Source organism: Alosa pseudoharengus, unplaced genomic scaffold, assembly GCF_046254945.1.
Source record: "Alosa pseudoharengus isolate Yale_2024_CS ecotype anadromous, Long Island Sound unplaced genomic scaffold, YU_APseudo_1.1 YU_APseudo_1.1_scf_15, whole genome shotgun sequence".
NCBI classification, from domain to species: Eukaryota; Metazoa; Chordata; class Actinopteri; order Clupeiformes; family Clupeidae; genus Alosa; species Alosa pseudoharengus.
The window spans coordinates 20,523,537-20,547,227 of record NW_027468620.1 but is presented as its reverse complement, the minus strand read 5'-3'; the positions used below and the strand labels follow the sequence as shown (position 1 = coordinate 20,547,227).

General features: G+C 41.4%; 2 protein-coding genes across 3 annotated transcripts in view; one reads left to right on the top strand and one right to left on the bottom strand.

The window, feature by feature from the left end:
• Positions 1-16,226, bottom strand: part of micu1 (mitochondrial calcium uptake 1) — a 53,770-nt gene extending 37,544 nt beyond the window's left edge. The window contains exons 1-3 of the mRNA XM_076285834.1: positions 16,053-16,226; positions 1,409-1,573; positions 49-241 (exon numbers count right to left, since the gene is read on the bottom strand). Of these exons, the coding sequence (XP_076141949.1) occupies positions 49-241; positions 1,409-1,572 (357 nt within the window). The 5' untranslated portion in view covers position 1,573; positions 16,053-16,226. The remainder of the gene's footprint in view (positions 1-48; positions 242-1,408; positions 1,574-16,052) is intronic.
• A 5,199-nt stretch (positions 16,227-21,425) lies between these two features.
• The window catches only part of mcu (mitochondrial calcium uniporter), a 69,078-nt gene continuing 66,812 nt past the window's right edge, over positions 21,426-23,691 (top strand). The window contains exon 1 of one of the 2 annotated variants that reach the window (XM_076285831.1): positions 21,426-21,816. In XM_076285831.1, coding sequence (XP_076141946.1) covers positions 21,703-21,816 — 114 coding nt within the window. In that variant the 5' untranslated portion in view covers positions 21,426-21,702. The remainder of the gene's footprint in view (positions 21,817-23,691) is intronic. The other variant, XM_076285830.1, reaches the window with a different exon arrangement.

The following is a 23,691-nucleotide window of genomic DNA, read 5'->3' as shown; positions in this document are numbered from 1 at the left end:
GCAGGCTTGGCTGATGGGTGGTCCCCCCCCTCTCTCCTCATTGATTACCTTGCGGTCACGGAAGCCGACGCGCGGCTTCATCTTCTTGCCCTCGGTTCCCCTGTCCTCGCCCTCGTCCTCCTCGCCGCCGCTGGACTCCAGGGCGCTGTCGGACGAGCCGTTATCAGGGGCCCCGTCCTTCATGGGCTCTTCCTCCTCCGCACGCTCCTCGGGGGTGACGGAGGCGGCCTCTGCGTAGGCCCTACAACACACAGGGGGGAGAGAGCCACAGCAACATGAGCCTGGGGGGAGGGCCACTGTGCTCTGGGTGAAAGCTGGTTAATGGTGGCCTTTGCTCTGTGTGTAGCTCAGGGTTGTTGTGTATGTTATGTGTGCACGTGTTAAAGCAAATGTATGGGTGTATTTGTGTGTGTATTTGTGTGTGTGTGGGTGTGTGTGTGTGTGTGTGTGTGTGTGTGTGTGTGTGCTCATTTCTGTGTTTTGTATTACTGTGTTGATGCAAGTTAATGTTGTTTGTGTGCATGCTGTGGGTTTAAGATATGATATATAATACATAGATTGTGTAAAAAGGGAAAATGAGCATGTGTCTATGTGTACTGTATACATTTTAGTTTACATTTATAAAGTGTGGAGTATGTGCTTGGCATGCATGTGTCTGTATGAGTTGTGTGTATGTGAGAGAGAGACTTATTTGGGCAGAGTCAGATGATTCATCTGATATCTTGTACAAATTGAAAACAGGCTGCCGCAGTGATAAACAGCCAGTGGCTGTACGGCGGCAGCCTGAATAATTCAGTTTAATGAGACACAGCCCGAATGAGGCTGAGGTTAAGGGCCTGGAACCGTCTCGCCCTGGTGCCCAGACCCTACCAACACACACACACACACACACACACACACACACACACACACACACACACACACACACACACACACACACACACACACACACACACACACACCTCCATACATCAACCCACCCACCAAGAAACAAACACACACACCTTATACATCTAGCTCTCCACTACACAGGCCTGGCTGGGATATGGCTGCCACATCACTACAGAGAGCAGAGTCACTACAGCTCTTTGTTCTAACACTGAGTTAGGTGTGGACTGAGGGAGACTAAACCTCCATCAGCTGTGTACACTGTACAGTGAAGAAGCACACATTCTGATAGTGAATGACTGAAATGTAATAGACACAACAGAACACTTCTGAGACAACAAAAGAAAAGGGTCTGTTAGTGAGTGGAAGCCAAAACAAAGACGACTGAGATAAGGGGACTTTGATAAAAACAAAAAACAAAGATGAAGACAGGAAGAGACAGATTCAGAGAGATGACACGAGACAAAAATAGAGTTTAGATAGTGTGTGGTGAGGTGAGGAGAGGAGAGGCGTGGCCCACCTCGTCCACAGCAGTCCTGTGCTGGCCGTCACTCCGGTCACGCCTGCCAGCGCCGCCAGCAGGAGCCTCCGCCGGTTAGGCGCTCGTGTGGCGTTGCCGTGGTATCTCCTCGACAACTGCACCATGCCAACAGTGGCCACTGTCAACGCCCGCAAGCGGAACATTCTGTGGGGGAAGGAGAGATGGGCGTGAGGTGTGAGTTGAGGAAGACAAACAGACTAGAGTTTAGATTCTCTGCCCGAGCCCGAGCCCGAACTTGAACTTCTAATCATTAGCCTACTTGGGTGGGGAGCTAAAGCTATGCCATAGTCAGACTCAGAAATATTTTATATTTATCAAAGTAGGCCTAAGTAACAAGTATACAAAGTTATACAAGTTAGGCTCAGAGTTATGTCTATTGTAATGTAATCTGCGCAACACGTGTCATGCGCAGCTTCTCCACTCGCACACATCACACCGGGACTGCTGTGCTTTATTGTGTAGCTTAAGTGCAACGTGAAGCTTAAAGATGTAAAGAAAAAAAATGAAAACAGGAGAAATAACTTCGAGGAAGTTTGGAGAAAAGTCGGAGGTATGCATTTGTCAGGTATGCTTTGTTCCGTGCATTAAGTGCGCACGATGTTCCTATGACAGCAAAAATACTTTAAGATTAACATGAAGCAGGCTTGCCATGGCAGAAATAATGATAGCCAGCCTTCAATGTCCTCTTTTGTCCTCTCAATGTCCTCTAAACGGATTTCTGTAGCTCAAACAGCTCGGAATTGTAGTTGAGAACGTCAGTTATAATGGCCCACGTATTTAAAAAATGTCGGGTTTAAATCGGGCTCGGGCTCATAATTACAGTTAACATGTCGGGCCGGGTCAGGCTCGGGCACAATGTGCACGGGCTCGGGTAGGGTCGGGCTTGATTTTTTGGGCCCGATCTAAGCTCTAAAACAGACACAATTCTCAACTTGGTCAAATAACACAGAATCCAGGAAAATGGTTGCCGCACTGTCTCAGATTTTGCTCAAAGTTTGTCTACATAATGTCCCAAAAGTAAATCCAGTAAAATATGTTTGTTAAATTACATGTTTTCATAAATTTTTTCACCCTTGATTATTTTATAATTTTACTCTCAAAAATGCCTTATCTTAGAGGCCATGTTTGGGCATTAATATTATTCCTGCCATACAAACTTGAAATGGTCCAGTCATACTGAGAACATGTTTGTCTTCCATCCTACTAAGTTTGGGCTGGCTATGAATAATATTTTTAATGATATTAATGCCCAAACATGGCCCAAATAAAGTAATATCAAGGGCTGGATACTAAGACATAGGATTTGAACAGAAATATTTGACAGGCCTTGGTTTTGGGACACATCTATATTCATGAGAGAGACAAGGTTTGAACAAAATCTGAGATAGTGCAGCAACAACCTTATCCAATTTGACACGGGAATGGCCCAACTTCCTCATCAGAATGCTGAAGTGTGACGTTCCGTTTCCATGACGGCAGTTTCACTGGATCCAGAGCCTTATAGATAGATCCAGAGCCATATAAAGGTAGAGTTGCGACAACTCCATTGACGCTAATGTTCCATTTTTTTCCAACAATGGCAGCTAATGGAAGCCTCAAATAGTTCCCGGAAGTTAACAATTAATAATAGCAGCAGTGCAGTTACAGCAGTATAGACTGTTTGTAGCCAACATTTCAGACTCAGATTTACATTCCTTTGCCTTATCCGAATAATAATAATAATAACAGTAATTGTAGTAAAGTAATAGTAGGCTATCAATAGCCTAATTATAATAATAAACGATTTATGTATCGACTATGACTTTTCTGCTGCTCAGTCTTTATCAGTTCCTCATCAAATAAATTAAAAGAGGCTAAAGGGTCATTCCGTGTCAAATCACCCAGTGGCTGGCAGGTCTCCCTCTCCCAAAAAATCTGAAAAAACTCACAGGTGTTTGTAGACCAAACCTATGCATAAATCTTAAATAGTATATCTGTATCACTAATGGTTCCAAAACTACAGCCCTTTGAAGTTTCAAGTCATTTTAAGCATCGTGGTGAACAATCCTTTTTGTTCAACTTCCAACATTATTGGCTCTTTTGGTATTTCACACACATTAGTGAAACTATGTGAATAGAAGTACATTTTCCTGTTGAATTTAACAATTCAATCAAATCAGGTGTATCTTCTGTAATTCCCCCTCTGCAAAGCTCTGAAAATGGCTATAAATTCATTATGTGAAAAAACATCACCACCTTTGAGGGCTTCTCATTCAAAAAGTATGTGACACAAATTCATCAGATTTTTTTCCCACTCATGTATGGATTATAAGGTCATGTCCATGCATTAACTTTGGTTGTTAACATTATCACATTGTCAGAGCATTTTTATTAAATTGGGCTTGATTTTCAAAAAGCCCATTTTCATCTTCACATTTCACCACGTGGACAGTTAACAGGATTTTTTTTAATTTTACCATATATCATTCTGTATGTGAGGATCATCTGCCCAAAATTTGGGCTTGTTGCTGAGTTTCTTCATTGAGATAAGATTTTTTACAAATATTGTCTATAAATCCACTGAATTTGTACTTTATCTGCAGTACCACTTTGCACCACATGTGGTGCTCTTTTAATACAATGGAAGTCAATGGAAGAGTAAGAGAGTCACTTGTTTGCTGCACATATCCAATCTAAACACACAGTTTATGGTTCATATGGTTCAAGTAAAAAGGGGTTTCTAAAATTCAGTACATTGTCAGATGCATAAAAATCAATACTAACGATTTATCATCTTTTTACAAATGCCTCTTGGATCCACGAGTCCTCAAACCTTGTTATGAATACTTGTGATGAAAACACACATGGTCATCTTCATCAAGTGAAATACCTTGATGAACTGAATTTTAGAAACCCATTGTTTCTTGAATATGTTCCTTTATGACATTCATTTTCCAACTTCTTTCCCAGATCACATGGAGACGAAGCACTGATCTCCATCTTGATGCTCTTTGTCTATGTATCACAGAGGACTGCATCCCATGCATATGACGATGGATATAGACTTTGCCTAACCAGCTGGCTAGAAATTATTAAAGTGCTCACATAGGCACTGATAGGTTGAAGCTGGTGTAGAAAACTCATTACAAAGATGGTAATTATGCTAAATCCTCTTGCTGCATGTATGATGACCAGTCAGTCTTATGTGTGTATAATTTACTTGATCAGTTTATTTTCTCTAGATAAGATTTATGTATGAGTAGTATGTTGTTCATGTTGCAATAATTATTTGGACCAATTCAACTATGAACCATAAACTGTGTGTTTAGATTGGATATGTGCAGCAAACAAGTGACTCTCTTACGGCTCCCACACACAGCTGCGTTCCGTCAATGCATGCCAGTGGGTGTTCCCGACGGTAGCTATGCAAATGACTTGAAGTAAAACCGTAATGTGATTGGTTGGTGCCGTCCGTAGATTGGCTTGATTGGCCGGTGCCGTCTGTCGGTGCAGCAACAGCTGAACTCCTCAACGCGAGCGGCGGGAGAAACGCGACGCGACGGACCCACAATTCAGTTCGGCAACGGATCACGTGAGCCCATGTAAAGTGAATAGGATGCGTCTCCAGCAACGCGAAGCACGCAGCTGTGTGTGGGAGCTGTTACTCTTCCATTGACTTCCATTGTATTAAAAGAGCACCACATGTGGTGCAAAGTGGTACTGCAGATCCAGTACAAATTCAGTTGATTTATAGACAATATTTAAAAAAAATCTTCTCAATGAAGAAACTCAGCAACAAGCCCAAATTTTGGGCAGATGATCCTCACATACAGAATGATATATGGTAAATTTAAAAAAAATCCTGTTAACTGTCCACGTGGTGAAATGAGAAGATGAAAACAGGCTTTTTGAAAATCAGGCCCAATTTTAAAAAAATGCTCTGAAAATATGAAAATGATAACAACCTAAGTTAATGCATGGACAGGACCTTATAATACATATATGTGTAGGAAAAAAATCTGATGAATTTGTGTCACATACTTTCTGAATGAGAAGCCCTCAAAAGTGATGATGTCTTTTCACATTATGAATTTATAGCCATTTTCAGAGCTTTGCAGAGGGGAAAGTACACAAGATACGTCTGATCCGATTGGATTTTTTAATTCAACAGGAAAATGTACTTCTATTCACATAGTTTCACTAATGTGTGTGAAATACCAAAAAGAGCCAATAATGCTGGAAGTTGAACAAAAAAGATTGTTCACCACAATGCTTAAAATGACTTGAAGTTTCAAAGGGCTGTAGTTTTGCAACGATTAGTTATCCAGATATACTATTTAAGATCTATGCATGGATTTGGTCTACAAACACCTGTAATTTTTTTCAGATTTTTTCGGAGAGGGTCACCTGCCAAATTGTGCTGAAATTGGGTGATTTCACACGGAATGACCCTAAAGCCCAATAAATGTGCCACACGTAATAGCCGAATATAAGTTAACCCGCCTATCCCATTTCAATTAGGCAGCACTACACCACCACAAACAAGCTGTCATTACGTTTTTGCGTTTAGTAGGCCTACAACTTTTATGACGTGACGTTTCTTGGCCATTTAGCTTCACCATCACGTCAAGTTGTAACGTATGCGCAATGCTCATCTAGGCTATGGATTTAAGTGGCTTAAAGACAGCAAAAGTGGGATATGCAACTGCTTCCCCAAAACAATTCCTCCATAACTGTGTATTTAATCGTTTGATATGTGAATAACTTTCAGTGGACTAAACAAAAGGTAAAGATTTTGTTATCACAAGGCTAGCTGGTTCGTTATATGACGAAGCATATAGCCAACTTTGTTTGCAGTAGTGAAGCTGAGTTTGTTGTTAACATTGTTGGTAACTGTCAGGGAATTTAACCCCAACATATAGATACAAGAACCACAACACGTAGTATGGCTTTGCCCACAAACTCTGGTACCAAGAGGAGAGCCTGCTAATGTAAGGAAGAATTCCTCACACCATCAGTCTCTGCAGCCCAAAAGCTGTGTCTTTTATTGTACAGATGCACACAGAAAATAGGAAGCAAGACATAGCGACTTCATTGTGACATACTCTTATCTCACCCACACACACACAGACAGGGTGCAGTTCCTGTCTGTCTGGGTGCACACTTAACTTGTACACTCTGTTCTTAGAACTCAGCACAACAACATTTAACTTGAACTCTCTGTTCTTAGAACTCAGCACAACAATATTTCTGCTTACACAAATGGTTATACAATGATAATAATAATTTCCTTACAGTAACGTAAACGTTTCTTCAGTTAGGAGCAGTAGCCTACTGTTTTTTTTTTATGTTGCATTCATTTTCATTGGCAAAAGCTAGCCTAATATGCATGAGAACCTATATAGATTTGAGGGAGCTGCAACACAGCAGGCACTAGCCCAGTGAAGGATCGTGTAAGCCCCAGAAACCAGTTTCAAACCAAGCTTGCGCTGATATGATGCATGATCACTGATCAAATTGCTATTTTCTGACAGGATGAGCACAACCATGCAGGTTCTCTGAATCTCAATTCTTTAGCCTAGCATCTTAAGCGCACTGCCCCCCCCCCCCCCCCCCCCCCCCACACACTGTTACTGGAGAGATGTTAGAAAACTTTTAAACTTTTTTTTTTATTCTCCCGAGACGCTAGCTACTTAAGGTAGTTCGCTCATTATCTCAGATCAGTGAAGAACAGAAAACGTTGGGGAGAAAACTCAAACAAGTTAATGTTAGACTTAGACTAGCTTACAGTTTCTCGTTGCAAAATTTAAATCTCCATGCGCTTTTGTAGGCTACACGCAGTCTCAAAAACACTGTTTACAGCTCTTGAGTCACGTACTAGGTCATTTTTTTTATAACGATAATTTAGATAGGCCTAGGCTACACTTATGGGGTGGGCGCTATTGCGTTTTTCTAACGAATCTCCCGTCTTGGTTTTGTACAGAAATTAATATTAAGTGACACATACGTAAAAGCGAGAAAAAAGGTCACCTTCTGATATTTAGCAGGCTACGGTCTGGAATTTAATTTAATATTGTTGTAATGCTAGGATAACTACACAGTTTACACAATAATTACACTGTGTTATAAATATTGTATATCAATGCATTTATTGTCTGTCAATTACCCAAATTTGTGGCTCTGTCTCATTGAACAGTAGCTTATTTAATGCATTCTAATCCATTGTCAATCACTTCCGGGAACTTTTTGAAGTTTACATGAACCACGTGACCTTAACGAATTTGAACACCCATTGTCGCAACTCTACCTTTATATGGCACTGGATAGATCTATTCTCCAGCCAATCTATGAGAAAAAAATCACCCAACCCAAAACTAATTGCAACAGAAATGATTTTTGTTGTATTCAGTTCATGAAACCTTCCCATATCACATACCAAAAGTCCATGAAAATCCAAGTGGTGGAACTTTTGGAACATCCAAGTGGTGGAAAATTGGAATGATTTGAACATAGGTCAATGGCGAAAAGCTGCACCTTTGGCAGTTTTATTGAACTTTCATAGTACAAGGGATATGTGAAAATTAGGTCAAATTCTTTCATATAAGCATGAAACTTGGTGAACTTGTACAGTTTGGAGCCCTGAACATTTTCAGATCTAAAACCATTATCAAAAAACCCTAATGGTCGCCGTGGCAACCATTAAATGTTCCACTAAATTACATCTATATTCTTCATTATATCTCCTGAACCAAACATGGTATCTCAGAACAAGTGATGCCTACAGGGATGAGCAGTATTTATGGTACATGTATTCCATATTTCAAATACAAAATATATCGTATATTCGTAATTTGTATTTGACTGGGTTGAATAAAATGGCTTCGTATTTTGTATCAAAATACTTTATAGGTATGTATTTTTGTAGTTTAAAATATTGACAACTATTTTTGGTAAAACCAATACTTTTGGTTATGTGATGACATAAAAGTGCAAAACATTGAATGTATCCTCTGACTGGTGCTGACTTAGAAATTTGCCCACACTTGTGATAATATTGACATTCAGGAAGATGATCCAGTGCAAGTTGAGTAACTTTAGGCTGGTCAATATAGGGATCAACATCAAAAAAATTGATACAAAAGGTTTTTTTATGGATTCTGGTACTGTTAGACATGCTAAATAACATACTAAAAATCTAGTAAAATCTGACTTTGAGAAAGGGGTCATTTTCAAGATGGCCACCAAAATGGCTGCCAAGAGGTTAGAATGGCTATGGGCCCTATCATGACAGTCAACAGCACGGCGCAAAGCGTATAATCATCCCGATGCAACACTATTCTACTTTAGAATTATGCATTATCAACAGTGATGGGCGAGTGCACAATTACACCCTGCTTTTCTCGTCCACAGGAACGTGCACCAGCGCACATCCATGCAAAACATTACAAATTACACGATTACAATGGGGAACATAATTATAATAAAGATATCAGGAAATACGTCTCACAATGAGTATTCACCATCATTTGCAAATTGATAATGACGGTTAAAAGTGAATAGGCGAGAGGCACATATGGAGCACATCTGAAGACACATTCCTTCAAATGCGCCGCTGACTATCAAAATATCGATGCGCTTTTTGAAGTCGCACTGCTTGCTGTTAAAGGGAATGACAGATGTCACTCTCATTAGTTTAAAGGATGTTACGCCAAAAACACACCCATGACTAATTAAGAAACATAAGATCCACCTTTTTGCCGGACTTTTGAAAACAAAACCACACCCAATGTGGACTGGACAAACCCATAAGCTATTTGCTAGTGACCATGCGTATTAGACAAATATAGCCCTATATCTCAATTATTATTCAGCCCACAGGGGTGAATCTGAGGACAAATGATGGTCAAATTAAACAATAATATGATTTTAAATGTTAACATTGAACATTTTGGAATGCTCTAGCTTTTTCAGCGATATATTAAAATCAATGTGTTTTAATACAGAGTAAATGCAATACAGGAATATGTACCATGTCCAAGGCATGGAGGAAGATAATACTTAACTGGTATTATATCTCATCTAAAGGGGAATATGCTTTTAGAAAATATATAGTTTAGGGTGGTTAATCTGTTTTCCCTGGACATTATAGGCCAAAATGTATCCACTTTACACTAGATTCAGCTTTACAGAATAGAGGGCAATGTATTGTGCATGGGATGGAGGAAGATGGGAAATGCCTGAAATTGTGTAATATCTCTTTTAGAGGGTATATGCTTTCAGAAAATATATATTTTAGGGTGTTTAATTTGTTTTCCCTTGACTGTACATGCCAAAATGTATCCACTGTACACTAGATTCGCCTTTGCAGAATAGAGGGCAATGTGTTGTGCATGGCATGGAGGAAGATGAGACATGTCTTAACTGGTGTTATATCTCATCTACAAGTAATATGCTTTCAGAAAATATATAGTTTAGGGTATTTAATCTGTTTTTCATAGACAGTATAGGCTAAAATGTATCCGCTTTACACTAGATTTGCCTATACAGAATATAGGGCAATGTATGTGCATGGCATGGAGGAAGATGGGAAATATCTTAAATGGTGTTATATCTCCTCTGGAGGGTTTATGCTTTCAGAAAATATATAGTTTAGGGTGTTTAATTTGCTTTCCCTAGACAGTATATGTTAAAATGTGTCCACTTTACACTAGATTCGCCTATACAGAATAGATGGCAATGGTATTGTGCATTGCATGGAGGAAGATAGGACATGTCCTAATTGGTGTCACATCACTTCTAGAGGTTATATGCTTTTAGAAAATATATAGTTGATGATGTTTCATTTGTTTCCCTTAATAGTGCAGGCCAAAATGTATCAGCTGTTCACTTGATTCACCTATACAGAATAGAGGAGTATGTATTATGCATGGTATGAAGGAAGATGGGACATAAGTTGATTAATGCTATATTTCATGTACAGGGCATATGCTTTTAGAATATGTATAGTTTTGGCTGTTCTATTATTTTGGTAAAACCATGACCCATGCATAGGCATGCATTTTAATTATTAAGCTTAAACTATATTTATTAGTATAGCATGCACCTTTTGCCAGACGTCACAACAGTCACCTCTTTGGAGTCTAGCTGCAGTTATCTGCACCTTTCTGTCGAATTTGGACATTATCATGTCCATCTTCAACTTTGCCTTTACAATTTTCCTTCATTCATTCACACATAAACATACTGTGCTGTCTGATTACTGTTTTAGCCAAAATTGTGCAAAGTAAAGAGGCATCATACAGGCCCCTCTGATTGGACAGACAGTCTCTCAGTCAACCCCCGGGCAAGAGGTCAATTATAAGTCTATAAGTCTTGGAAAATTATGGACTGATACTTTCGTGTGATAGGCCTATACTGTATATGATTCAGTGACCTCTAAATCAGACCACCAAAAACACTTTCCTAGGCTAAATAATGCTTAACTATGTGTTTGTACAACTTTAACATTGTGGAACACTTACATGCAAAAACACACTGGCTCTATTTAAAGACTCAACAACCATTTCCATTGATTCAAAGGGCCAAAATGTAAAAATAGACACCAATTAGCAACAAACCAGTCTGAAATAAGCCTGAGAAATGTACTAACTCTTTGAAAATAAAAGAATGTTCCTCAACAATACGTAAGGGATAATGTATAGAACGCCGGTCATTATGGGGAAAATAAGTCCCGACAGGGCGAACCGGCGCGTCGGGGTCTTGTTTCGCCCTGAAGGGGCTTATTTTCCCATAATGACCGGCGTTCTATACATTATCCCGCTTATTATACGGCTACTTGCCAAAACGAAAACATAAACTCCATGAAATGGACTTTTCATGGACTTTTACAATGGTGTTTAGATCACCAATTGAAATATAAAAATGTGAAAATAAATTCTGTTGTAATTAGTTTTGGGTCAGACCTTACTTTGCCTGGACTACATATAAATCTATCTATCTATAAGGCTCTGACTGGATCTAAACAAACTGTCAAAGTGGCATCGATAGCATTCTATGTAGACACGTGGGATCATTTATACCTCATAAATTGTTTTTAAATGTAGGCTATAGGCGTTTAACTGTGTTTTATCTGGTAGGCAGCAGCTTAGCCACATAACGCGAATTCCCTGTCAGGTGTAATAGTATGAAACCAAATCCGAGTGGATATTTCACGTCTTATCAAAGCCTGGCAGCTCCACTGAACACTCTAAATGAAGGAGAAATCATATTACAACAACCATTTTTTTCCTATGGATGCCCCCTCCTCAGACATGTCCAAATCTCTTTATGCTTTTGAATTTCACCGACAAATGCCCACGAAGGCACATTAAGTGGGGATGCTGTTCCGTGTGAAAAGCTGCTAGTGGGAAAGCTGAGAGTCCCAGTAGTGGGTGCTTTGTGGATTGCTCCATTTGCCTGGAACCGCTCTACACCCTCCAACTCCGTCTCCTCCACCTAAGCCTAAGACTGTTTCCTCCCAAACTAATTAACAACCTTCCCCGGAACAAAGAAAAACATGGCTTAAAACAATCGACTTTTCACCCGGAGGACACGTCCCGCCTCCGCTAAGCAAACGCCCCAAAAAACTTCAGCTCGCTCAGCTCGACGTTTAGTCACACGCTGGATTTAATCATCAATTGCAATTATCATCTCAGCAAAATAATAATACATTAAAAATCCTCACACATGATCACCTTCGCTTTTTTTTTCCCCTTCCTGGAACTGTCGCACTAATCTTGAAAGTTTACTGGCTGCCCAAACTTAATGTCCTTTTGATGCTGCAGCTAAGCGTCCTGGGACGGAGAAGAATAATTAAGGTTGGGTGCGCCGTGTTCTGTGGCCGCAGCACTAAGTGGTGCTGGTGGCGGAGGTGGAGGGCACCAACGGAAAGGAGCGGCGTGCCCAGCTGGCCCAGACAAGCCACCTGTCGATACTCTATTAACGATTGGCCTCTTGATTGGCACTCCTGATTCACCAGATTCTCCTGGGAAGAGGGGGGCGAGGGAGGAGGACAACGGGGGGGGGGGGTTGGTAACGTGTGCTAATTGAAGTGATCGCTGGGCCGTGACAGAGTGGACTGATGGAGCGGAGTCTGGGGAGGAGAGGGGAGAGGAACAGGAGGAGACAGAGATAGTGTGAGAGAAAGAGAGAGAGAGAATGTAAGGACAGTGAGAGGAAGAGAAATAGACAGAGACAAAGTCATAGAGCGACAGAATGAAAGGGAAGGTATCAGAAAAAAGACAGAAGATGAGAAAGGAAAAGTGAATGAGGGCCAGAGATGAGTGAGTGAGAGAAATAATGATGAAGAGAGAGAGAGAGAGAGAGACTCAGCTGGCCATGCACAATGGTTTGTTCAAATTTAATGACAGGAACTCTGTCACAGGAGCTGTGTTTAAGAACAAGATGCATAGTGTTCTCTCTAACAACATGTGCCAAGAGAAGCTACAAAACTGTGCCAGTCTTTGACTCACTTCAAGGTCATTAAGATACAGAACTCTTAAAAGGTAATATCAGCGATCGATCGAACGCAATTTCAAGCACATAACATGTTTTGTCACATTCAGGGAACATCTCCTCACAATCCGCTAGCTGCCCATCCCCTGACACTGTAAAAAAAAAAAAAAAAAAAAAAACAGGCCCCGAAAACAGGAAACAAATAAGGTGAGGGTAGTCTGTCCTCCAAATAAAAACACTGTGTGGAGTTTCTCTGGGAATACTGAAGAGAGGGGTGAGTTACCTCTCTGGTGTGTTTTCTTTGGTCCTTGGTTAGCATAACAGAATTCACGAATAAGGTCATTATATGTATTCTCTTACTACTCTGTCTCAGAAAATACAGCATAACAAGTCCTAACAAAATTGATTTCAAGCTAAGTTTACACCGGCTGCTTTCACAAACTACGTCCTTGTCCCTTGCAGAAACTAGACAAGACATCCATCAGTTTGTGTGGATGGATGGTAGCCATGAAGATCTTTGATTCAACCTGGGACAAGCTTTTCACTGATGACTAGGTCAACAGGGGCTTTAGTACAGCTATGACAAATGATCATTTACATCTGATGATATCAACAACCCGTACTACTGCCAATTACACAATTATGACTTTGATGAATGATATAGGCTGATAGAAAGATTGTGTAACAAATGGAAACAAACCTGTGTTCTGACAGTGACCAGTAAAATAGGTAAATCCATATCACCCTCGTGCATATCTACAGGCTTTACAGGCTTCACTTTAAAATAGCTAGTGACTTTATTATTATGACTTTCTGTGGATGGATGGGAAAATGTGTAAAAGGTTTTGGAAATGCACAGAAGGCAGAATTCTAAATGTCAAAAAAGCACACAGGAGCTGGGAGGACTTTAATAAGCTCCTAACAACACTGTCAGCAAGGTTAACCTTTCAGCGTGCAGTAATTGAATTGCGATTGAGCTCCGACTGCAGGCTCTGTACTCCAGACGTCTGATTTCAGGGAGAGAAAGTGAGGACCACCTGTGGCTGCAGCTGTGCAACTTCAGATCTGAGCCAAGGTGTCAGATGCGACCCGGTTCAGCCCTGGATAAACTCCCCAATACCTCACTGCTCCACAGAGTCACTCAGGCAGATAATCCTCTGTGTGCATAAAAGAACTTATTTTCGGTTTTGATTGTTAGGATGTCAATGCCCACACCACGGACAACATTCTATCCAGGAGTTCACTTGTCACCTACTGGAATAATCAGGTAGCCTACACCGAAGGCTTTAAACAATGTATGCTTGACTGTGTTTGAATGAGTTGATTTAATTGATTCAAAGAAAAACTGGTATACTGATAAGGATGTATTGTGTTTTGTTTACCACCTTTGCACTCAGTAGCTTGTTACAGTCAAATGGAACATGATTGACTGAATGACTTCAACTTAATAAAAAAAGAAAGCAAGTACTGTTAACTAATTGGCTAAGCAATAGCCTACACAAAGGTCTCAATTCTAAGTAGGTGGCTATAGCGTAATGCTACTGACAGAACAGAACTTCTTTGCCATCCAACCTCACCTTCAAGAGGCCCTGATAGAGGCTGCAGCCAGCCAACTACCCCTGAGCTTCCCACCCCGACTGCCCGAGGCCAGATAAGATGTAAGCAAAGCTCACCTGGGCTTAGGGAATATCCACTTAAGGGTAAATTAATCTTTTGAAGCATAAACATTTCTGCTGGATTCACACAATCACGCTGCCTGCTGAGAGCTGAAACTCCCTGTGCATGTAATGAATTTTTGTCCATTTAGGGGTCTGTTGACAAATCCGCTCTAATCACCTCATCAAAAACCTAGAATTCCCCAACCTCACTAGCCGGTCTGGGAATCCTGGCTCTGGGAATTTGTTGGAAAATCTTAATTCTGGTAGCATTTACATGATTATAGACATGTTATACAAGACTGTATATCCAACACTAGAAGAAAGCAATTATACACTTTGTCAAGTGCTTGTCAAGTGTCAACATCATGTGGTGCCTCCAAGCACAATCTTATGCAACACTCAAATACATCCCTTTCTAACCTGGATGTGCCAGGCTATGAACACTTAAAACAACAAGGAAATAGGCTAAGGCCAGCTCCTTCAGTGATGCCCAGGTTTTTTTTACTGAGAAAATCACACTAGCAGGCTATCCCCTTGCCTTTAGTTGTTGTGGAATGTTGAGCTATCACATTTCTTCTCACTCTGACTTATAAAGGAAATCATTTGAAAACTATTTACAGATACACTGTGAAATCTGTGCATTATGATAAAAAATATACTACTCAACAAACTTTCGCCTGGTCACAAGCACAATACTCAATCATGGATGCACAAACTATTAAAGACTAAACAGAAAAAGTTCCACCTGAATACACAGTAAGGGGATTTAAATGTAATATTATATTGTTACATGGGAGTGTAAGACAGTGTTGATGATGATGATATAGACACGCTGAGAGAGGAAGATAGACTGGCATTAAAAAATAATTACAATGAAGTAGGCCCTAGTCTAACACTTGGTCAAACATCACCAAAATGCCTTCAGAAGAGGTGGATGGCAACATAACATTTAAGGGTGCACTGTCCATGTTTTACCACCACCAAGGTACCAACGTAGCCTACTAAACTGATAAACAAAAAAATATCACTGTTTCGTTTCACATAATGTCATTACTTTACCAAGACCAGATAATCTCTATAAACTACCCTTGCGTTATAGTGATGGGCTTCAACACAAACATTGGCGTTGTTCCGATTCGCATCTAGACCTGCTAACGACACAGACCGTTCTGCTACACCACCATCTGAGTAATAATTTATGACAACTAACCTGTAAAAAAATGTTCAGCAACGTTAGTGTACTGATTCATACCCACTTAATGATAACTAACGCGCACTGACAGTAACAGTTATAACGCTGCCGATTTCACTACGTAGCATACCAAGCTAATGTTAGCTGACGTTATAGCTGAGACATCGCTGCAACTACTGAGTTTGCTAGCTGACAGGCTAGCTACAGATGTTGCTAACAGGCTATCTCTGCCATTAACACAGCTGGCTTGTAGCGGTCAGCTGAAGACGTCGTAATTTATGACGACTTAAAAGTCACTTACTTTAGTTCTTTTGAGAAAACAGTAGTTCACAGTGTCCGCCGCCTTCAAAATAGGGCTAAAATGACAACGTTTTCAGCTCCGTCTTCGTTTGACAGCTAACGTTACAATTCCAATTCACTGTGCGCTCAGTTCCGCATCCATGAGGGCCTCTTTCCGTCCGTTCTCCACGTAAGACCAGACCGTTCTAGTGCGCATAAAAGTCCCACCCCCTGCGGTAAGGACTGTTTGTAAACACTGAGCTGGTTGCGACGGGACATGCATGTGTGGCACGAGAATGGAAAGCCAGCCTAGTCCACAAGTTAAGGAAAGTAAGAAATAGATGGTGTGTGATATAAGTTTCCAGTGTAGGCTATACTAGCTATCAAGTTTCAGAGGTAAATTTATCATTGGGCTGATTTATGGTAGGCCTATTCTAGCCTGGCCCCAGAGTGAAATGTGTATGATCACATTTAAGTAGGCTAATTGAAATTCGCCTGTCACCTCTCTCACCTCTCTCTTGCTCACACATGCAAGTATACTGACACACACAAACGTACACATTCAAACACTCAAACCTCTCTCTCTCTCTCTCTCTCTCTCTCTGTGTGTGTGTGTGTGTGTGTCTGTTCATGTGCACATGTGAGTGTAACTTTGAACATGTGTGTGTGCAATCATCTATTTGACTGGCCTGGCCATCAAAGCATAAATAAATCATTTTCAAAGAGCGCCCAGTTTGCCACACGCCAACCCCACTGAAGCATGTTATTTTGGGATTTTAAGTTGGCCCTAGATGATTTCCTCTCCTGTCCCGTGGGCTGTTGGCAGGCACATACTGGCCCAGGGCTTTTAAGATCATAAGGTTTTACACCACATCAAGCACATGTGCTAATGCACGCAAGGCACCTCAATCTGTGCCGGTTTTGTATTCTGCTGGTGCTTTTTTTCAAGGGAGGGAAGGGGCTAGAAATAGCCTTTTGTGCGCTTTGCTCATAGGATGCTTGGCATAGTTTTCCTACGCTTGTCTCTCTGTTTCTATCCTTCTGTCTCACTCAGTGCTATACTGCACAGTAACAGTTGTTATTGTGTTATTTGTCTGATTTTATATAGTGTGCCTTAAGGAAACTCAAAGGAAACCATTGCCAATATTTTCTTATTGAAAAACAATTGGTGATAAAGTCCTTATATTTTATTATTATTTATAAGGTGAAAATATATGAGTCAAAAACACTGATTGACAGTCTGGACTCTGCTATGTTTCAATTTAAAATAGGCCTATACTGATGAAATATTTGCAAAATGAGTAATTCGTAAATACATGACCCTGTCTAACCCACCATGATCTGATTTACTGTTGCCTATTCAATTGCCTGTCAATTAGCAGCACAATCTCTGCTTTAATGAATAAGTATGGGCCCTCCAGTGATAGTTTGTCTTCACATTAAGATTTAATGCACAGCATTAACATGGTATTCACACATGGTGGCCTCTTATTTGTCACCTTCTTTTTTCTGCACAATAAATGCTCTCTCTCTCTCTCTGCCTCTTTTAGCCAGCAGCCATAAAGCATCATTACTGCATCCCATTTCTGACATAGACCCATAGTGCCTTTCTGCTCGCTGCTCTTGCACAAATCCAAATTCATTCTCGTTGGGATATGGCTTCATTTGGCCTGCCTGCAGCACATAAACACTCCTCCCCAATTCATTCTAACAACGCTAAGCTTTTCTGTTTGTCATGTGGGTGCCATTTCACAGTCTCCAGTCATCTCCTTTCTTTCTGTATTCAGTCAAACCGGTGAGACTGGACCTTTGTCAGTGCGGCCAGGTGGGGCTAGCCTTTAAAGTCTGTCACAATGCCGATTCCTTAAGGCTTCCACCTTTTAGTAATCCATTTGTTGGAACCATAGCGACTATGCTAGCTTGATATCTTAAATGCACAAGTCTAAATCCTGTGTAGGTGTGTCCCACCTTGAGTGTAAGGCTTGGTTGTTCGCTGAGTAGCTTAAACTATTGATATGGATTCAGGTTTCTGTGGCATGTTTGCTCATTGGTGCTTCCTGGGTGCACTGATTCCCAGGTGGTGCACATGGCTGACAGCCCATAGGGTTTGTGACGGCTTAACAAAATACCGTACAAACCCTTACCACTGCCAAACGATTATTTGACTTTAAAGGTGGACAGAAAGATAAGGCCTGAACAATGGCCTCTTCAGATATTTGCAAGCTAGACTTTGAGTCGGTGTTATGGACTGTTTAATGGGTGTGGCAAGAATGCTCCAGTAAATTCTATTGGCCCATAAGGTCAATTTACTGCACGCAAAGCAATAAAAGGTCTTTCCCTGAACAAAGGTAACCTGAAAGAAAAGTCCAGTCAGTCCAGTAAATTATCTCTCTTTGTGGCATGCTGCATGTGTGTGGGGTTCCATTTGTCATGCATAACAGACAGAAAGAAGCTCAAATTTCACCTTATCTCTAAACTATGTGTGTATGTAAGTGTGTGTGTGTGTGTGTGTTTATCTCAACCTGCCATGGATGCACTGCCTAGGTTGTCCTTCCCAACCCTCTAAACAATAGCAACAAATACACACATACACATGTTTCCAAACAGCTGTAAAGTGATACTTTTAGAGGACTATCTGTCTGATTAATGGAAACGTGGAGGCCATAAAAGCTGGCACACTCACCAGACTCTTTGTTGGATATGCCATTTGGATGAATATTTGATGTGGACTAAGTGAGGTGTGACTGCCACTGACCCCTCCTCCTCCCCCCTCCAGTGTCCTGTCCCGGGCTTGCTCCCACTCCCTGCCTGCCTCCATTATAGGAGTGTCTCATTCATCAGGTGCTGACAAACGCCTCAGTGAGGCCGCTTTAACCGGTACTCCTGCTCTCCTGCTTCAGCTTTCCGCATTCTCTATCCCTGACCTTGAGTTGTGGGCAGTGGGAGTGCTGCACCAGGACATAGGCCTTAACTTAACTCTCTCTCTCTCTCTTTCTCTCTCTCTCTCTCTGTCTGTTTCTCTCTCTCCCCCTCTGTCATTCAAGTATTTAATAGTCAACAACACTAGTAATGAGTATAATGACCGCTTATGTTTATACAAGAAACAGATTTAAAGAAAAAGCAACACTTTTGCATTGAGTTTAGGTTTCGTTTGAACTTTGATCCATGTTCTACAGATAGAGAGGGTATGTTTCCTGTGGAAAATCTGATTATAAGAATTAACATAGAGGTCTACAGCAAACTTTAACGTTTCAGATTAAAATAAAACAAAACAAATACTGAATAGCCAAGCAAAATGTCCAGTGGAGATTGTGGGTTAGTGGGCCACAGCACTTTGGCTGAAAGAGCTGAAAACTACTAGGATGTGGCCCACATGTAACACTCCTTAGCACTGGTTCATTGAGGAGTTGGAGGGGCCATGACTAAGCAACAGGTGCCAAACGAAAACAAGCCTGTCTTTTTATAGTCACAAAGATCACGGGGCATGAATTAACAAATAGCAAATGACCTACAGCTTCTGCTGACTGAAACATGACTACATTGCTGTGAGACACATGCCTTTAGCATGGTGAACATATGTAGGCCTAATCATGGCACATTACAGCTAGCTATCTAGTACAGCAAGAGAGATTGTTATTAATGCTAAATTAATTAATGGTCATACAAGATTTGTATGAGGGATAATTCACAATATTCTATTACAACAATGTGAATACCATTTTTGGTCAGCCTGCTTGCTTCAGACCTCCTCACAAACAACTTTCAAAAATACTATTATTTACCAAAAAGTAAGTGCTACTTTGTCCAATTCCTAAGACAACAGTGAATGTACACACCTGAGAGACCAGCTCTGGTAGGGAGGCCTTGGATTCTTGTCCTTGCTTTAAATTAGCATTTAAATTGCATCGAACCCAATTGCATTGAATCTGTTTAAGGCCAGGCTAAATGGAAATTCTATAGTTGGCTGGGATGGAGGTTCATAATGTTTTGCAAATAGTAATTAGGCCTATTTTGAAATAACGAATAAATCCCTTTTGAGAACGTCATCACAACTGTTTGAGTCATGGTAATGACCTGCCAACATCTTTATACATACAGTGCCTTCCACATTTTGTCCCCTTGGAATCATAAGGTTATCTGACATTTTTGTAAAAACTGAGTTATTCACATAATTATTACTCTGCAACATCTTATTTATTCTGTGGGGTGTTTCTTCAAGTTACTTGCAATTTAGGACTTTGGATTATATATAAAGACTTGTTCCACATATTAACCCATCTATAAATGGCTTACTGAATACAAAATCAAGCTGATGGCCATTTCAGTCCCCTGATCTGAACTCCATAAAAAAACAGTGGGGTAAGTAAAAAAGGAGATTGCAGTGGACCTATTTGGAGAGATTTGGAAAGAAGAATGGTCTCAAATCCCTTTGTATTCTCCAACTTTGAGATGTCAAATTTCATGATAATAGCCTAGTCTACTTCTCTATTTGCTGTATAGGTTGAAGGGCCATGTAACTAAGGAGTAGCCCAGTGCTGTTAGGTTGTCTTGGCCACAGATCATCAGATCCGATCAGCATTGTCTGTTATTGTAATAATAAAGCTCACACTCAGGAACATGATCCTAAACATACAGAGTTACCATAGAAGTGATCTTAGCTGTTCTGGGATTACTTTTAAAGGGTGTCACCTTTCACATGACCTTTTATGGTGGGCTTAAAACATGATTAAAGTTTTAATATGTCAAAGTGCATGGTTATTTTAAATAACAAGTAGCAATGCCCAGGTCTCTTTTTGGTCCAAATGAGTCAGTAGAAATGTAAATGATTAGATTTTTTTGGGGGTGTCTGCCTAAGCATCTGTTGGCTTGAATGTTTGAAGGACAGACTAATAATAGAAAAGTAATAATATAATGGATTGAGCCTTGCTGCCAAGCGACTGGGGGGACACAGTAACTTGCTTTCAAATGTGTGACTCAGCATGAGTTCATAACAATTTGAAAATCAACCAATCCTAATACAAACATAAACGCCTAGTAGGCTAAATGATACATCTCAAGAAATAAGCTACTCAAATGTAGGCTACATGGGTGGACTAACAATTTCAGGTGTTTTTTCAAGCAGTGTGTGGATTTCAGACAGTCCACCACTGACAGTTCAGCCCACTCCGTTTCATTGGAGGAATAAATGATAATTGGCATTATTCAGAAGTTAGGTGTTTGACTTACGGCGCTAAGACTTCTTATTCTGATTGGACGTTGAGTGTAGATACACACCCACCAGGTAACCTGGTGTCCAATCAGCTAACACTTTCATATTTTTCCTTAAAGTAAATATTTAGTACAAACTGGGATTGCAGCCTAAGTGAATGTTTGTGTCCTCGATCACGTTGGTCTGTAGTGTCTTCGATAGAAAAAAAATACTGACTAAGCAGTTTGACAGCAAATGCCAAACGTTTGCTGTCCTGGCTTTTCGCTCCTCTCGGTTAGAAAAGTATTCGCAGGGTGTCCGGAACTGGTGCAACATCGACTCCCTTCCGAAGTAGCTGGTGGCGTTGGCTTGTAGATGAGACGGTAGCCCAGCCCAGCAGCCCGCCTATTCCCCTCCCTTCCCAGCTCGGTCTCACTAGGTTTGCCTGCAGCATTCGCGTCCTCGGCCAGGTTTTACTTCAGAGATGGCTGCGAAAGTGTGTAGGTCGGTTCTCTTCTTGTCCAGGAGCAGTGGATCGGTGGCAGCCACCTTCCCCGTACTTGGTGTCTCCTCACAACGGCATCAACACAAAAGATCGGTAAGAAAGCCCACTTGGAGCATGCATTGTACAGGGGTTGGTGGGCTAGGGAGGAGGCGAAAGACTGGATGGGTTCTCGGTACTGAAAAGAGTAGCCTGGACGGGAAATGGGCTTGCTAAGGAAGTAATGTTAGCTTGCTCCGGTTTTGATATTTCTTACGGTCTTGTACCGACTGCGGCAGATGACTCGTTTAGGTTGATGACTATTTAGCACTTTTTGAGAGGTATTATTATTGTTATCCACATATTCGGTTTGGCGAATGTGAAACTAACATGGGATAGCCTAGGCTACTGTCTGCCGATGGACAGGGACATTAAAATGGCTAGTTACGGCTTGACCGACTGCTTTGGTAGTTCACATGTGTGTGATATTTTGTTGTGTCTTCTAGTCGCAGACGGAGGTTTCGTTATGTCTGTCAACTTCAACAAGGTTTTGATCGTGACGTTCGTGTATATTAAATTATTCGCCCACATAACCTTGAATGCAACAGTGGTTTTCCAACTCCAGTTATGGACTTATCGAGGCTACCTGGTAAACCGACTGTGGAAAATGGGTTAACCAGAGTGGGACTGTCATTTGGGCAGTGTCTATTAGCTTTTGACCCCCGCTTATACTCCTTAATCGATTAAACCGAACGCCCCATACCCCCTCCCATTTCTTTTTCCTGTAGCTTGGCCGACCAGCAGTGTGCCTCTGCAGTGTGTAGTGAGGGGAAGAGAGAGAGAGAGCGAGCGAGCGAGAGAGTGTGTGTGTGAGCGAGTTAATGTGACAGTGCGGCATAGGAACTCTAGTCTTAAGAGCTGCGCGCGCCTCCACGTTCAGGGAAATACAAGCCTCAATGGACAACAGCCTACTCCGAACGACATGTAAACGACGGGGCGCGCGCGCATTACCCCATATTTTGATAATGTCGCCCCCCCAAACACACTATACACACCCCCCTTTCTGCGGGTGTTCCCCCTTTATCGGGGAGCTCCTTGATTTGCCTTCTCTGAACTCCCCTTCTTTGAGAAACTCCGAGTATGCGCACCGCTCAGCATAGTCGTGAGCGGAGCGTGCCGTCCCAGTACACTGTAGCATAAATGTAATTGTGTTTTCCAGACCCTGTCGATTGCTCAACGGAGCAATAATTACATCGCCTTCCGTGTGCGTCCCAGGCCACTGCAGTAGACATGACTCCCGTCGTTTACTAGGCTACTATGAGCGGATGTAATGAATGAAAATTGAATGGTGGCAGAAAAGATGGAATTGGTGAGGAAAACTGCTACAGTGCATGACAATGCAGCACAGCATTTCACAGTTTCACTTGACAGTGGGACAGTGGGAGTGTTGTTGTAGGTGATGGAGATGGTTTGGTTTGCAGGAGTGTCCGGTATGTAAACAGGAATTCTCATATGTGGTTCAGTCTAGACGTGGGTTAGTCTGTCTACTATCTATGGCTGCATACTTGCCTTCCATCCCTCAATTTATCCCCTTTGGGCATGGCTGCCTCAGCAAGGACATTTTCCCTGCACTTTTCGAGTAAATGTTTGGCTCAGACCTGTCATAGTATGCTGGCAGAGCGGCATTCCCCGTGACTGCATTTGCGTCTGAAGTTCACCTGAGGGGAAGAGCAGAGAGCAAGTTTGGAGTAATCAGTCAGTCGTCAGTCAGCCAGTCACCACACAGCAGCAACAGCAGCATCCTGAGTCTCATGTTGCCCAGAGACTGAGATGGTGACCGTTTCACTAGAGCACCTCCAGGTTTCTCTGGCCCTCATTCTCTAGTAGTGAACCTAAGGGATGGGATGGGGTTTTATCTCTCCAGCCTAGTGTGATGAAGTGAAAAAGTCATGCTTATCATCTGGCCTTGTCAGCCAGAGAGATGTTTGCAAT